The sequence below is a fragment of the Oncorhynchus masou genome, chromosome 6 (genome assembly GCF_036934945.1).
Source record: "Oncorhynchus masou masou isolate Uvic2021 chromosome 6, UVic_Omas_1.1, whole genome shotgun sequence".
Taxonomy (NCBI): Eukaryota; Metazoa; Chordata; class Actinopteri; order Salmoniformes; family Salmonidae; genus Oncorhynchus; species Oncorhynchus masou.
The window spans coordinates 45,805,256-45,820,589 of NC_088217.1; the positions used below are offsets into that span (position 1 = coordinate 45,805,256).

At 41.7% G+C, this 15,334-nt stretch overlaps 2 protein-coding genes across 6 annotated transcripts in view; both read left to right on the forward strand.

The window, feature by feature from the left end:
• Positions 1-8,831, forward strand: part of LOC135542127 (protein NDRG3-like) — a 61,595-nt gene extending 52,764 nt beyond the window's left edge. For 4 of the 5 annotated variants that reach the window (XM_064968815.1, XM_064968814.1, XM_064968818.1 and 1 more), the window contains 9 exons: positions 3,857-3,913; positions 4,082-4,185; positions 4,308-4,373; positions 4,459-4,510; positions 4,669-4,716; positions 4,817-4,852; positions 4,958-5,009; positions 6,857-6,895; positions 7,459-8,831. In XM_064968815.1, the coding sequence (XP_064824887.1) occupies positions 3,857-3,913; positions 4,082-4,185; positions 4,308-4,373; positions 4,459-4,510; positions 4,669-4,716; positions 4,817-4,852; positions 4,958-5,009; positions 6,857-6,895; positions 7,459-7,631 (627 nt within the window). In that variant the 3' untranslated portion in view covers positions 7,632-8,831. The remainder of the gene's footprint in view (positions 1-3,856; positions 3,914-4,081; positions 4,186-4,307; positions 4,374-4,458; positions 4,511-4,668; positions 4,717-4,816; positions 4,853-4,957; positions 5,010-6,856; positions 6,896-7,458) is intronic. The other variant, XM_064968816.1, reaches the window with a different exon arrangement.
• A 735-nt stretch (positions 8,832-9,566) lies between these two features.
• On the forward strand, positions 9,567-14,881 carry LOC135542131 (src-like-adapter 2). The gene is made up of 8 exons (XM_064968820.1): positions 9,567-10,324; positions 10,646-10,765; positions 10,894-10,993; positions 11,935-12,021; positions 12,326-12,429; positions 12,594-12,746; positions 12,899-13,028; positions 13,233-14,881. Exons 2-8 carry the CDS (start codon positions 10,693-10,695, stop codon positions 13,366-13,368), a joined length of 783 nt encoding a protein of 260 aa, XP_064824892.1. The 5' UTR covers positions 9,567-10,324; positions 10,646-10,692; the 3' UTR covers positions 13,369-14,881.
• Positions 14,882-15,334: the final 453 nt, after the last annotated feature.

Below are 15,334 nucleotides of genomic sequence, written 5' to 3' on the forward strand. Positions count from 1 at the left end.
TTTGGTAGTACCCAACTCGCTAACGACCATCAGGTTGAAAATCACATCAGCCACTTATCATCAAAACAGTATCATGCTTTTAAAACGCACCTTACTGATCAATTTGAAGAAAGAAGTTCAACGACAGGTTGAAACTAAGTGGAAAACATGGTTGTTGTGGATGTTGTTTCAAAGCCTTATGCAACTAAATTGACAGTGCTTTCTAAGGTGATTCGTTCAAATAGTAAAGCTTATGCATACTCAAAGGCTAATGAGCCCAAGCCTGAAAAAATAAATAAACGTAATAAAAATGATGATTGTGCCATTATACAATATATAGCGTATCACATATTACCCATGGCAGAAAAACATAAATGCTCTAGCCTCTACTCCAAAATTAAACAAATTTGAGTAATCACCTTTGAGTGTAGACTGTATTATTATTCATACTGGATGGACTGGTTACCTTATGCTCCAAAATTTCTATACACTAGTCTGGGAGAGAACGTATAGCCCTAGTCGATCCTGTTGGTTCATTGATTTGTGCAGGGCGGCTAACAGTTAGTCTACAATTATAGTGAATTTGTATTTGATTTTGAATAGCCTAGTAATAGGGATTTTTTTTCTTCATAATTAATTGGGTGAAATATGTTTCGTTGCGAAAACATGTTATTGTTGATTTTCCATAACAGATTTCCCTTGGTTTCCGAAATTAAGCACTTGGTAGGTGCAGGAACAGGGTTGGAGAGCCCATGGCATTCAGAGTTTAGGCGGAATATCACCTGTCGCGCAGTAAGCATTCTTCTCAAACAGTAGTTAATGCGTAGAGTGAAATAAGTGTATTTGTTTCTCAGCTGCTCATATTAAGCACAGCTCCGCTATAAAATAGAAGTAGCCTATCCGGAATCATTGAAAACAGACCTCCGGGAAAGAGCACGGCCTTCATTCGCTATTCGAGTGCATACATATTACACATTTTTTGATGGGTGAAAATATGATCACTTGATGGGAGAACAGCTGTGCAGCCTGAGGCAAGGAACAGAGAGCAAGCTTCCTCAAATCATCAATAGCCTATAGTCGCATCATACACCCCATACATGTTTTGATTTCTAAGACATTCTAATGTTTGTATCATTCACAACTAAAGTTGCCACATAGCTCTAAATCTAGCATATAGGGCCTGTTTCAAATGATCACTTTTGCGCTGAACAAAGCAACTTCGCTCTAGAATGGGACAAATATCCTTTCTATTTAAGTTAAATGATATACTTCTTACTATAAAATCATACAAATATATGATTTGGCATCAAATCAAATCAAATACACATATTTAGCAGGGTGGAGCAAAATGCTTGTGTTCCTAGCTCCAACAGTGCAGTAGTATCTAACAATGCACAACAATACACACACATCTAAAGTAAAAGAATGAAATTAAGAAATGTTTAAATATTAGGACAAACAATGTTGGAGTGGCATTGACTAAAATACAGTAGAATAGAATACAGTATATACATATGAAATTAGTAAAGCAGTATGTAAACATTATTAAAGTTACTAGTGTTCCATTATTAAAGTAACCAGTGATTCAGCAGACAGTTTGCCCCTGGTGGTGCGTTGTGCAGACTGCACCACCCTCTGGAGAGCCCTGCGGTTGCGGGGCACAGCCTGACAGGATGCTCTCAATTGTGCATCTGTAAAAGTCTGTGTGGGTCTTAGGGGCCAAGCCAAATTTCTTCATCCTACTGAGGTTGAAGAGGCGTTGTTGCGCCTTCTTCACCAAAATGTCAGTGTGGGGGGACCATTTCAGATTGTCAGTAAAAAAAAAATATTTTTTTTTCTTTAACCTTTATTTAACCAGGCAAGTCAGTTAAGAACAAATTCTTATTTTCAATGACTGCTTAGGAACAGTGGGTTTACTGCCTTGCAACCTTCCGGTTACTAGTCCAATGCTCTAACCACTAGGCTACCCTACCGCTCCAGAAAATGTGTATGCCGAGGAACTTGAAGAACTTGAAGCTTTTCACCTTCTCCACTGCTGTCCCATCGATGTGGATAGGAGCGTGCTTCATGTTGTTGACATTGATGGAGAGGTTATTTTCCTGGGTCCACGTCGCCAGGGCCCTCACCTCATCACTGTAGGCTGCCTCGTCATTGTTGGTAATCAGGCCTACTACTGTTGTGTCAACTGCAAACTTATGATTGAGTTGGAGGCCTGCGTTGCCTCGCACTCATGGGTGAACCTGGAGTACAGGAGGGGGTTGAGCACGCACCCTTGTGGGGCCCCAGTGTTGAGGATCAGCGAAGTGGAGATGTTTTTTCCTACCTTCATCACCTGGGGGTGGCCCGTCAGAAAGTCCAGGACCCAATTGCACAGGGCGGGGTTGAGACCCAGGGCCTCAAGCTTAATGATGAGCTTGGAGGGTACTATGGTGTTGAAGGCTGAGCTGTATTCAATGAACAGCATTCTTACATTGGTATTCCTCTTGTACAGATGGAATAGGCCAATGTGCAGTGCGATGGCGATTGCATTGTCTTTGGGTCTATTGGGGCAGTATGCAATTTGAAGTGGCTTTAGGGTGTCAGGTAAGGTAGAGCTGATATGATCCTTAACTAGCCTCTGAAAGCACTTCATGATGATAAGTGAGTGCTACGGGGCGATAGTCATTGAGTTCAGTTACCTTTGCTTTCTTGGGTACAGTAACAAAGTTAAATCAAATCAAACTTTAGTTGTCACCTGCGCCAAATACAACAGGTATAACTTACCGTGAAATGCTTACTTACAAGCCCTTAACCAACAGTGCAGTTCAAGAAAGAGTTAAGAAAATATTTGCCAAATAAACTAAAGTAAAAAATGATTAAAAGTAATGCAATAACAATAACGAGGCTGTATACAGGGGGTACCGGTACCGAGTCAATGTGCGGGGGTACAGGTTAGTTGAGGTAATTTGTACATGTAGGTAGGGGTGAAGTGACTATGCATAGATAACAAACAGTGAGTAGCAGCAGTGTAAAAAACAAATTGGGGGGCGGGGGGGTCAATTTTATTAATTGTTCAGCAGTCATATGGCTTGGGGGTAGAAGCTGTTAAGGAGCCTTCTGGTCCCACACTTGCCGTGCGGTGGCAGAGGGAACAGTCTATGACTTGGGTGACTGGATCTTTAACACTTTTTTGACACCGCCTAGTATATAGGTCCTGGATGTCAGCAAGCTTGGCCCCAGTGATGTGCTTGGCTGTACGCACTACCCTCAGTAGTGCCTTACGGTCGGATGCTGAGCAGTTGCCATACCAGGCAGTGATGCAACCGGCCAGGATGCTCTCAATGGTGCAGCTGTAGAACTTTTTGAGGATCTGGCGACCCATGCCAAATCTTTTCAGTCTCCTGAGGGGGGAAAGGTGTTATTGTGCCCTCTTCACAACTGTCTTGGTATGTTTGGACCATGATAGTTTGCTGGTGATGTGGACACAAAAGAACTTGAAACTCGACCCGCTCCACTACAGCCCCGTCGATGTTAAGGCCTGCTCGGCCCGCCTTTTCCTGTAGTCCACAATCAGCTCCTTTGTCTTACTCACATTGAGGGAGAAGTTGTTGTCCTGGCACCACACTGCCAGGTCTCTGACCTCCTCCCTATAGGCCATCTCATCATTGTCGGTGATCAGGCCTACCACTGTTGTGTCGTCAGAAAACTTAATGATGGTGTTGGAGCCATGCAGTCGTGGGTGAACAGGTAGTACAGGTAGTACATGCTAAATGTTTATGTTAATTACCATGAGACCGGCAGACGTTTTTGCATGACAATAACCGTCTGACAAAATGTCTTGACTGCCACAGTCCTAGCTATGTATTACTTAGACCTTGTCCTGTTTTTTTCTCTTCAGCTCTCTGGATGGACCAGTAACATCGTGGACACAGTGATGGCTCACCACTTCAGCACTGTGAGTATGATGGGTTGGCATCTGCCCATCTTTGAGTTCCGTTCACCTTTGATAATATTAAAACAAAACTAACCTGGTTTGAAACATTTTTATGTAAAAGTGATCGAAGATGAAGTCATGATACCATCCACACCCATAGCCATACTGATGCCTTGTGTGTTCCTCTAGGATGAGCTAACAGACAACCAAGAGCTGATCCAGACCTACCGCCTTCACATCGCCCAGGACATCAATCAGGACAACCTGGCCCTCTTCTGTGCCTCCTACAACGGGTACGCTAGGCAGGAGTGGAGATGGGGCAGGGATCCACTCCTGCCCAAGGTACTCGCTGACTTTACTACTGACTTACCAAGTGTGGCTTTAACCTTTTTTTTCTCTTTTTTTTCAATGACAGTCGTCGGGATCTGGAAATCGAGAGGCCAGTCATTGGTCTGAATGAGGAGACAGTGAACACACTGACGTGAGTTTGAAAGTTTGAACAGTATGCTCAAGCGGACCTGTTGTAACTCACAGTGCTTATGGAAACTACTCTCTTCCCCCTCCAGGTGCCCTTCTCTGTTGGTGGTTGGAGACACATCTCCTGCAGTGGAGGCAGTGGTGAGTTAGTTAAAGGTGGTTGTTTAGCTTCTGACTATGGATCGTTCGCTTCTACATGCTTGTGTGTATATATAGTAGGATGATGGAACTAAATGTTGAAAATCAGTTCCTTTATGTGATTAAGTTTTGTCCACTAACACTCTTTAACCTTGTTTCAGGTGGAGTGCAATTCCAGGTTAAATCCAACGAAGACTACACTGTTTAAGGTGAGGTGAAGCAGGACATCCTGTGTGTGTCATGCATAAAAAATTGATGCTAAGCTATTGCATGTGTAGTGACTCAAAGGTTCTCTCTCTCTCTCTGTAGATGGCTGATTGTGGAGGCTTGCCTCAGGTTGTGCAGGTGAGGTTTGAGCTTCTGAAATGCTGTTATTATATCCTTGTGTGTGTTTTTTATGTCATTTTTTCATTTACATTGATGACTAACTTACTGTCGTCTCCTCAATAGCCTGGGAAACTGGCAGAGGCCTTCAAGTACTTTGTTCAGGGTATGGGTTATAGTAAGTACACAACTCTTACTTTTCTTTATAAATGTGTGATCTCAATAACCACTCCTTTCTAGCATACTTAAATAAATAATGTCTCTGGCCACTGGTAACTGTTTGCTTACCTTGAAATTTGACTCTTGAGTATTGATTATCCACTAACAAGCTGTTGTACGTCTTTGTGGTTAACATATGTGTTCTGAACGTATTTCCTGTTGACGTGAGCAAAATAACAACTGTTGCTGAAATGAGTATTGTTTTCATCACGGTTTCCCATGAGCCTTTGCCACACCCCCTCCTGGGTTTGAAGTGCAGCCAGTTGTCTGAAAGGACCCTCTTTTTGTCACACTGGTCACGGAGGAGTCCGCTCCTCACGCCTCACAGCTAACGTCATTTCCTCTTTCATCTTTGCAGTGTTGACTAGCCTCAGTTCTTAGTAGGTGAGAAACAGTGCTTGTAGCATGAATGACGAGCAACAAAGATGTTCTGAACAGCAATTGACTTCCTGTTCAATTCTGCGTGGGAGAGACTCTCTTGCCTTGTGTGTTTTTGTTTTCTAACCAAATTGTTTAAGATGCAGCTCTTCCTGTGACACAAAGCAAAGGCTTCTCTGTTTTCACCTTTCACCAGCACAGCATTTCTATGGTACTAGGCTTTTCTGTTTCCTCCCCCAGTCCTCCTCAGTGGGAGTGTTGCATGCAGCCCCAGGTGTCACTGTGTGAGAGGAGAATTGTAGAGTGGAGGTGAAGGCCATGCAGCACAGAGTCACTCCCTGCAGATGCACAGCCAGAAGAGGACTGGCCACCCCTCAGAGCCTGGTTTCTCTCTAGGTTTATTCCTAGGTTCCCGCCTTTCTAGGGAGTATTTCCTAGCCGTTGTGCTTCTGCATCTGCATTGCTTACTGTTTGGGGTTTTAGGCTGAGTTTCTGTAGAAGCATTTTGTGACATCTGCTGATGTGAAAGGGCTTTATAAAAACATTTGATTGATGATTAGATTAGGACATTTCACTGTCAGATTAGAATTGATTAAAGCCTCTTCTCATAGTCATCTATGAGATATGTTCTACTGCACGCAGAGGCTGAAACGTCAGCGAAGCGAGGTTAGTTTGAAGCAGCATAGTTTTACGTTTCAAGTCTGTTTTCTTCGACAGCGAGAGCGTTGCAGAGACATAGATGCACAGAAATAAGCACATAATATCAAATATACATTCGTAAGTCATCTCAATAATCCTAAAACTAAGTAGTGAAATAGCTAAAATCACCTGACACACATTGAAAGAAATGGTATCGCATTTTAGGCTTGTATTAAAAAGACAGATCAGTTGACACAGTTGTTGATGTAACTAGCTACTTCAAACCATTTCAATTACAGCAACTTTGTTGGAGAGGCTGCAAGAATATCCTCCTATTATGAAGTGTGGCTGAATGAAAATAAATCTTCCTATTATGAAATAAATACATTTTTTTTCTCAATAGGGTATGGACTCTATACCATGACTCTATGCCATGACATTAACGCATCTCGTCACGATCCCAGTGCAGCACCCTATAAACCACGTTGACAGGTGTATGAGGGTACACTCTCGTCACAGTGTTGGTGTTGTTTTGCTGCAAGGCCCCGTTGTGTATTGGCCAAAATTCTGCTTTGTCTCATTTGGGATATCTCTGTCTCTACCCTACCCCAGAATCAGGCAGGAAGAACACATCGGGGGGGGGGGGTTGTCTCTCTGGTATACAGCAGTTGTCTTTTCCTTCAAAATGACTTCTATTCATTACCTCAACCTTCATAAACCTTATTCCCGTCCAATACGTTCTCCTTTCTTCTTTTTTCAATCCTTTCCTCCCTCCATCAATGCTAACAGTTCCCTACATTCTTCTCAGTCACCTGAGCAACGAATCAGGTACCAGGTGTTAAAGCAGTAGCAGTTTTAGACCAGTTGGCCAAATACCAGCCTCCATTCAACCTAACACACATTTCATGAATGTCAGTGTATGCTCAGAAAGTCCATTTAACAACATATTATTGGTCATTTCGGTCATCTGTATTGTTCAATTAAGTGGAGAACCGTCTGCATACTTTGACATTTGTTTAAGTGGTAATGTGGCTCCTTTAAGCATGAAACTTATGTTAGATTTACTATTGTTGCACATGGTGCTAGTTTTGCTTCATTTTGCCTTTATCAATTTTTTCAGTGCTTTATGCTATTATTGTATTGCCTTTTTTACAAGACATGCTTGTCAGAGTCTTTGGCTTGCATAGTGTAGTTGTGTCTGGTACTGAAGTCTTTAAAAAAAATGGGTCCCTTTATTTCCTCAGATTTGTCTGCATGGTGAATGTCTGCAGTATTTGTATGATTTCTTGATGTGATTCCCTAACAGAGGGAACACATCATAATGCTTCCTGCATTGCATGAAGTGCTCTACATTGTGACTGGCATGTTAACACTCCTGTGTTGTGTCGTAGTGCCCACGGCTGGAATGAGTCGTCTGGTCCGATCCCGCACCACCTCCTCCTCCAGCATCACCTCCATGGACAGCATCCGCAGCCGCAACCTCAACAGCCTGCTGGAGAGAGCCAACACCACTGGGGGCCTGGACAACCAGCCTGGGCCCCAGACCATGGAGGTCTCCTGCTAAATCGTCCCATCTCTCCCTCACTCCACATAGGGTAGCCGCCCTCACCGGTGGCCCTCTCTTCCTCCAGTAACTTATGTCTCCCAGTCTCTCCTACCCTGCTCCGAAGCTACTCAATGCCAGGGTGTTCAGTGATGAATTGTGCGATAAATATGAGAATATATACAAATGAAGATTAAATATAATACTGTATACATGTCAAACTTCGAGCCACAAGCTGAGGGGACAAAATAAAGGATGAATCAGATATACTGTATACTCCAAGGGTCTAGATGGTACGATCCCCCACCCAACAGTTTCTCATCATTTCATATGTATGCATGTGTCTTGTGCAAGTGAATCTAGAGACTTGTTCTCCCGGTTTCAATTACTGTATGTCCCTCCTTTGTTCCGATTGTTGCCTTTCACATCTGTTATTTATTCCCCATGTGTCTGTGTGTATAGGATCGGTTCCTCAGCACAGGAGGGGTTGAAGAGTCCCATCTCTCACATCCGCTGTAGTCCAAACACACATTCCTCTTCCTTCTCTTATACTATGATCTAGAACACATTTACACTTAACCTTCATTCATTGCACACATTTAGACACATTTTTGAATGTTGTGAACTGTGAACACACGCCTCCTTTGATTGTGTGGCATAGTGTAGATGTGTGTTTTCCTGTACTGTACCTTGCTGCACTGCTCTGCTCTGCCGAGTCACTCCATTCACACTGTAGAATGATCACTCATGCTGGGTGAAAACACAAGATTCATGACTTCCTGTACATTTCTCTGCATTGTGTTGTTTTCCAAATGGCAGGTTATACTGGTCCAAATGACAGAATGAATGCACTGTGTTTTGGTTGTTCTAGAACGTTATACTTGCTTTTTAGGAATATGCAAAAATGTAAAGAAATTCAATGGGAAAGAACCGTGGGCCAATGTGATTGTCTAGATTCAATCACTTCTCCTTTCATCTGTGTGTTAAAAAAGTTTATTTTGTAATTGATGTCGTCTTTTTATGTTTTACATTTTTGTTTTTATAGTCTGTTCACTCATCGCTTGAGTAGACATACACAATGAATAACAACTTAACAAGCCTGTTATAATGTGGAAATGTGTTCAGTCTTCACTGCAGGGCCCAGTGGTGCTTATCACGGTCTGCCAATACAACTCATTTATACTACTAAACTACTAAATAAAGCTAGAAGATGTAAAATGGGCCCTTGGTTTGTGGTCATATCTTCAAGTGTTTCCACTGCGCACACAAACACATACGCCAGCAAATCTATCAAATAATTGCAAAGGTTTGAGAAAAATAATCAATGTTCTGCATTTCAGACTAAAATAGTTGACACCTTTCAGCTTTGTCTTGGTAGAAGACTTAAAGGAATATGGCCAATAGTTTCCAACCGCATATGTGAGCTTTTTCTCTCACTCTTACATCGGTTGACCTCAAACTGAATGTAAACGGTGAGGGCAGGCTATTTTTAGCTTGCTCTAAAAATAAAGTAGAACGGTCAGCTATGCCCTAGCTCAGATAAGGTTCTCTGAAGTTTGCTTTTCCATTTCAGCTAACCACTGAGAGTGCAAACATGTAGTACATCTGATTTCTGCGTCTCACCAAGACGTTCCATCTGAGTGCATCAGGTCTTAATCAGTTGGCTATAGGTCAAGGAAAAATAAATGATCATCCTTCGTGAGTCAGATCCTCTCCTCCTATCTGATGACCAACAGTCTATATGGAAAGTATTAATTCCCATTTGATTTATTCCACATTTTGTTGTGATGCAGCCTGAATCTAAAATTGATTAAATGTATTTATTTTTCTCACCAATCCACACACAATACTCCGTAAAGACAAAGTGAAACATTTATCAAATTTATTGAAAATTAAATACAGAAATATGTCATTTATACTGAATAAAAATATAAACGCAACAATTTCAACGATTTTACCGAGTTACAGTTCATATAAGGATATCAGTCAATTGAAATAAATTCATTAGGCCCTAATCTATGGATTTCACATGACTGGGCAGAGGCCCACTTGCGAGCCAGGCCTAGCCAATCAGAATGAGTTTTTCCCCATAAAAAGGGCTTTATTATGGACAGAAATACTCCTCAGTTTCATCGGCTGGCTGGTCTCAGACGATCCCGCAGGTGAAGAAGCCGGATGTGTATGTCCTGGGCTGGCGTGGTTACACGTGGTCTGCAATTGTCTAAAAACCTGTTTTTGCTTTGTCACCATGGGGTATTGTGTGTAGATTGATGAGGGATTTGTTTTTTTAAACCAATTTAAGAATAAGGCTGTAACCTAGCCTAATGTGGAAAAAGTCAAAGGTTCTGAATACTTTCTGAAGGCACTGTATTTAGTAGGCCTATACTAAATACATGCTGATTGCTACAATCCTGGAAAAAAAGTAGTTTGTAATTTTAAGCAGAATATTGATCTCGTGTTTTTTGTGCACCTATGCAGAAATAAAATGTTATTGACATATCAAACGTCAACCCTCCATATGCACACCCACACATTGCTCTGTGTCAGGAGGATGTCAGAGCCTTTGGCGTCACAGGTTCTAGAGACATAAAAACCAGTCCTCATTCAGTGAGCCTCTGTCTTGTTTCTATCTACCCTTTGGACACATCTGCGTAAATGGAATAGTCGCCTTGAGCAACAGAGCAGAGGAGTGAGACGTATTCTCTTTCAATAAGGTGAGCAAGTTTTCAATTTTAGTTTATAACCCACTAACATACTATGGAAGCACCTTGTATTGCATTTACACTCATTACAAGTTATTCCACTGGTAAGTATACTGTTCTAAGGCCTGTGTATCGTAAAGTGCACCCAACTCTTTTATTTCTCCAGAGTTCATGTTTAGATAGTAATGAATATGTATATTTTTTTCATGGAAACTTCAGGTTGAGGAAATTATGGTTTCTGGTTGTGGTTATTTCTCTTCCTGTGTCATCTTGTTTTAGCTTGACATATGACAAGAGAAGATAAATGACAATACACTTCTTTCTGTCTCTCAGCCTACAGAGCCATACAGACATATACTGTAGCTCGAGAACAGCTGATCATGGGGAATTGCCCCGTCAAAGTTCGATCCAGTATGCCATCCCTTGAGAATCCAACTGAACCTGCAATGTCAGGTAATACTAAACGCCCAGCTTCCTCCATAGGTCTTCTGAATTCTTGAATTTTGTTAACCTAATCTGAAATCATCAACCAGCCAGCGTGAATGCTGATTGCAACTATTAAAACCATTCTTCCTTTTTAGACAATAACAGGCCCATGGTGGTGTCCCTTTATGACTTCCCCTCCCAAGATCCCTCGGAATCCAGCATCCGCATGGGCGAGAGGCTCACTGTGTTATCAGAGTAAGTGGCATACACGCATGTAGCTTTACATATACAGTGGTGTCTGAAATGATTGACACCCTTGATAAAGATGAGTAAAAATGACTGCATCAAATAAAGTATTCAAATAAGGATTGATAATTTATGCAACAAAAAAATTAAAATGATATTATTTTAGAATAATACAATTGCTCAGAGTGGTGTTTGTTTGTGTCGAAATGAGAATGCATAAGCAGGAAATAGCCCCGTACCTACTGTGAAATATGGTGGTGGATCTTTAATGTTATGAGGCTATTTCACTTCCACTGGTCCTGGGGACCTTGTTAAGGTCAACGGCATCATGAACTTTACCCAGTACATTTTAGCCCGAAACCTGGTTGCATCTGCCAGGAGGCTGATACTGCAAGTGGGTCTTCCAGCAAAACAATAGCCCCAAAATACATGAAAATTCTCAAAGAATTTGTTAATTGGCCACAAAATCAACATTTTGCAATGGCCATCTCAGTCTCTGGACTTGAAACCCATTGAAAACCTGTGGTTTGAATTGAAGAGATTTGAATTGAAGAGGGCATTCCATAAACACAGATTAAGGATATCAAGAATCTGGAAAGATTCTGTATGGAGGAATGGTCCAAAATTGCTCCCAATGTGTTCTCCTGCTCATAAAATATTTTAGAAAAAGTCTCAGTATCCTCTAAAGGTATTAAAAACAGGGATGTCAATCATTTTTAACCCTACCTTTTTGAGAAAATGATGTATTACTTGTTGAACAAGAGCAATTGTATTAGTATAAAATAATATAATTTCCCAACTTTTTGGAGTATACAATATAGCTCAGTATTTATTTATTTTATACAGTCCTTTTTGGTCATCTTTATCAATCACGTCAATTTCTGACCCTACTGTATGTGGTAGTTTGTGATAGTTTAGTTGAATGCACTGACTGACCTCTTTATTTGCAGTGATGGGGATTTTTGGATGGTGCAATCCACAACAACAGGCAATGAGAGTTACATCCCCAGCCACTACACTGCCAAAGTAATAAACAGGTAAGATACCTACTACTTATTCTCAAGTTTTACTTCTGACTGTCACAGCTGTTTACACATCAGTGAATGTCACTAGAGGGTGGGAATTGGAATGCGTCAATTTGAAAGAGCAATACTGTAGATGTTCTCTCGCTCTGAATGACATCATCAATGTCCTAATTATGTCACTCCTCCCCCAGTGGGGGAAGATGTCACCAGTAGTTCCAGTGGAGTTTCCTCGCAGAGAGGAGTGAAAAATATAATGTGCTATCTTATTTGTCTTCTGATAGTGAATATTTGATATTTCTCATCCATCTTTAATCAGGTGGCAGTATAATGGCATCAGCAGGTTAAATGCAGAGGAGCTGCTGCTGATGCCACACAATTACACAGGGGCTTTCCTGATTCGACAGAGTCAGACAAACACAAGTGAGTCCATGTTCATGGCTTAGGGCTCGTTTAATTAAATTCATTTTACTGAATGTTATGTCAAGTTTTTTTAAGTTTGCTATAAGCACAACAACTAGCCTAGGACTTGTGCACTGTTTCATTGCTGTGGCGTGACAAGAGTCTTGTGTTACTTTTGGTCACAGACACCTATTCGCTCTCGGTCCTTGGGAGGACCGACTCCTCGTACATGGGCACAGTGAAACACTACCGCATCCGTCGCCTCCAAAACGGCTGGTTCTACATTTCCCCCAGCCTCACCTTCTACACCCTGGGCCAATTGGTGGAACACTACTCTGGTGGGTACAAGCCCATCGACGGGCTCAGATGCATTATTATTATAGCACAGTTCTTACTCTGGTATGCAAAGAGAGTGGACTGTATGGTACTACTGTAATATGTTGTTTGGGTAGAGAATGTTCTAAACATTTGGAAACATGTCTATCCACAGAGTCAGCAGATGGGTTGTGCTGTTTACTGAGGGAGCCTTGCATCATCCAAGGCTCAAACAATACTACTATGACTAGACCGTACCCCAAAGCTATCAGGAGGCCCACCCTCAACTGGAAGGACGTAGACAGGTGGGACACATTCCTAAATCCTCCATCTACCATATTTTGTGGCGCAAGTGACCTACACACTACTTATTTGACTATTTGTCAATATGATATGATGTGTCATGCTATAGCTATGCAATTAACTGCATTGTAATTCACATTGTAAGATGATGCATATACTGGTGGTAGGTATATCACATTCCCTGTGCCTGCCTCTTGTCTTCCCAGCTCATTGATCTTCAGTAAGGGCAGAGTGGATTCAGAGGACTCTCTGGTGAGCAAGGGGCTGAGGGAGGCCATGAGCTCATACCTCTACATGACAGAGGCCAGCTGCCAGGACTGTGGCAAACACTGGGATACCTGATGAGAGGGAAGACTGAGAGTAAAATAATAATACATAATACTGTCTGGTCTGCCGCTGCCCCGTCCCAATGGTACTAGGCCAGAAAGGGTGACCTAAACAAAAGCATAGAGGAAGTTAAAAAGAAGTAAGCCTACCATTTACAACCACAATGAAAACTACAAGCACAATTCATGTCTTGATAGTAAAATGTGGGTTTGGGTTCAGGTAGCCACAAGGAGCCGTGTTTCTTGGCACTTCTAATGCTACTGGTTCTTGTTCTCAAGAGCACATTTCACAAGGTGAAACCTATGATTTATATATATATATATATATATATATATATACACTGGATCAAATCAAATCAAATGTATTTATATAGCCCTTTGTACATCAGCTGATATCTCAAAGTGCTGTACAGAAACCCAGCCTAAAACCCCAAACAGCAAGCAATGCAGGTGTAGAAGCACGGTGGTTAGGAAAAACTCCCTAGAAAGGCCAAAACCTAGGAAGAAACCTAGAGAGGAACCAGGCTATGTGGGGTGGCCAGTCATCTTCTGGCTGTGCCAGGTAGAGATTATAACAGAACATGGACAAGATGTTCAAATGTTCATAAATGACCAGCATGGTCAAATAATAATAAGGCAGAACAGTTGAAACTGGAGCAGCAGCACGGCCAGGTGGACTGGGGACAGCAAGGAGTCATCATGTCAGGTAGTCCTGGGGCATGGTCCTAGGGCTCAGGTCCTCCGAGAGAGAGAGAGAGAGAAGGAGAGAATTAGAGAACGCACACTTAGATTCACACAGGACACCGAATTGGACAGGAGAAGTACTCCAGATATAACAAACTGACCCCAGCCCCCCGACACATAAACTACTGCAGCATAAATACTGAAGGCTGAGACAGGAGACACTGTGGCCCCATCCGAGGACACCCCCGGACAGGGCCAAACATGATGACTGACAGGGGGTGCATCTCCATCTTGTCACTCCCCCACCCTTGCAAAAAAATATTTTGGAAGTTATAGAAATGCATGTATTAATGTCTACATTCATTTTTGCCATATTTATTCCATTACGGACACCTTAATGCATACTATTAAATTGTATGATGTGAGCTAAACATTAACATTTCAATACAAATATATATAAAAACATACTTTCTTAAAGTATAACTTGTTGAACGTACTAATGTTACTGTCCCCACTACAACAACAAATATTTAAATATGTGTAATTGTGTCTTTGAAATATTTAATTGAAATATTGTAGAATTCCATTCATTCCTATGGAGCAGGGTTTCTTAAACTCGTTTTTTTCTCTCTCTGTCACTACACAGCTGATTAAAAACCCAAAGCTTGATGATGAGTTGGTTATTTGAATCAGCTGTCCAGTGCTAGGGCAAAAAAATTAAGAAGGAAGATCACTGAAATACAATAATGTTGTATCTGGACTAAAGGGAGAACCCATTTGTAGTTTCATATGTAATCTGTTTGTATGAATGAATTGCCATGTCTGAGTAAATAAAGGACGTCACGCTGCTTGCATAACAAGAATCGATTCCTCCTGATTCGGCCCATACCTGGCGCGAACTCCGGACTTCTGCCTTGCTAGCACACGTGACCACCCTCCTGAAGCATCTTTCCACTCGACGCCATGCGAATACTAGCTAGCGCAAATGAAGACACTTAAGGCTGAGGAGTATATCTCACACGTCCCCGTATAACTTGAAACTAACTCAAGACGTTTTTGCCAGAATGTGGGTGATAATGAGTAATAAATAAATAGTTCTGAGTGACTGTTTTGTTTCATTGGTTTCTTATCATGGCCAACCTCTTAATTATAAAAACAAGATCGTCAAAACATACAAGACAATGGATGCTGTAGTTTTCTCACATCTGGCCCACAAAGAGAAAGCATCTCATGTCAAAACCATTTTCAAGTCCTACCACTAGATACCGCTAGATACATGGGAATATTTTGTATCAACC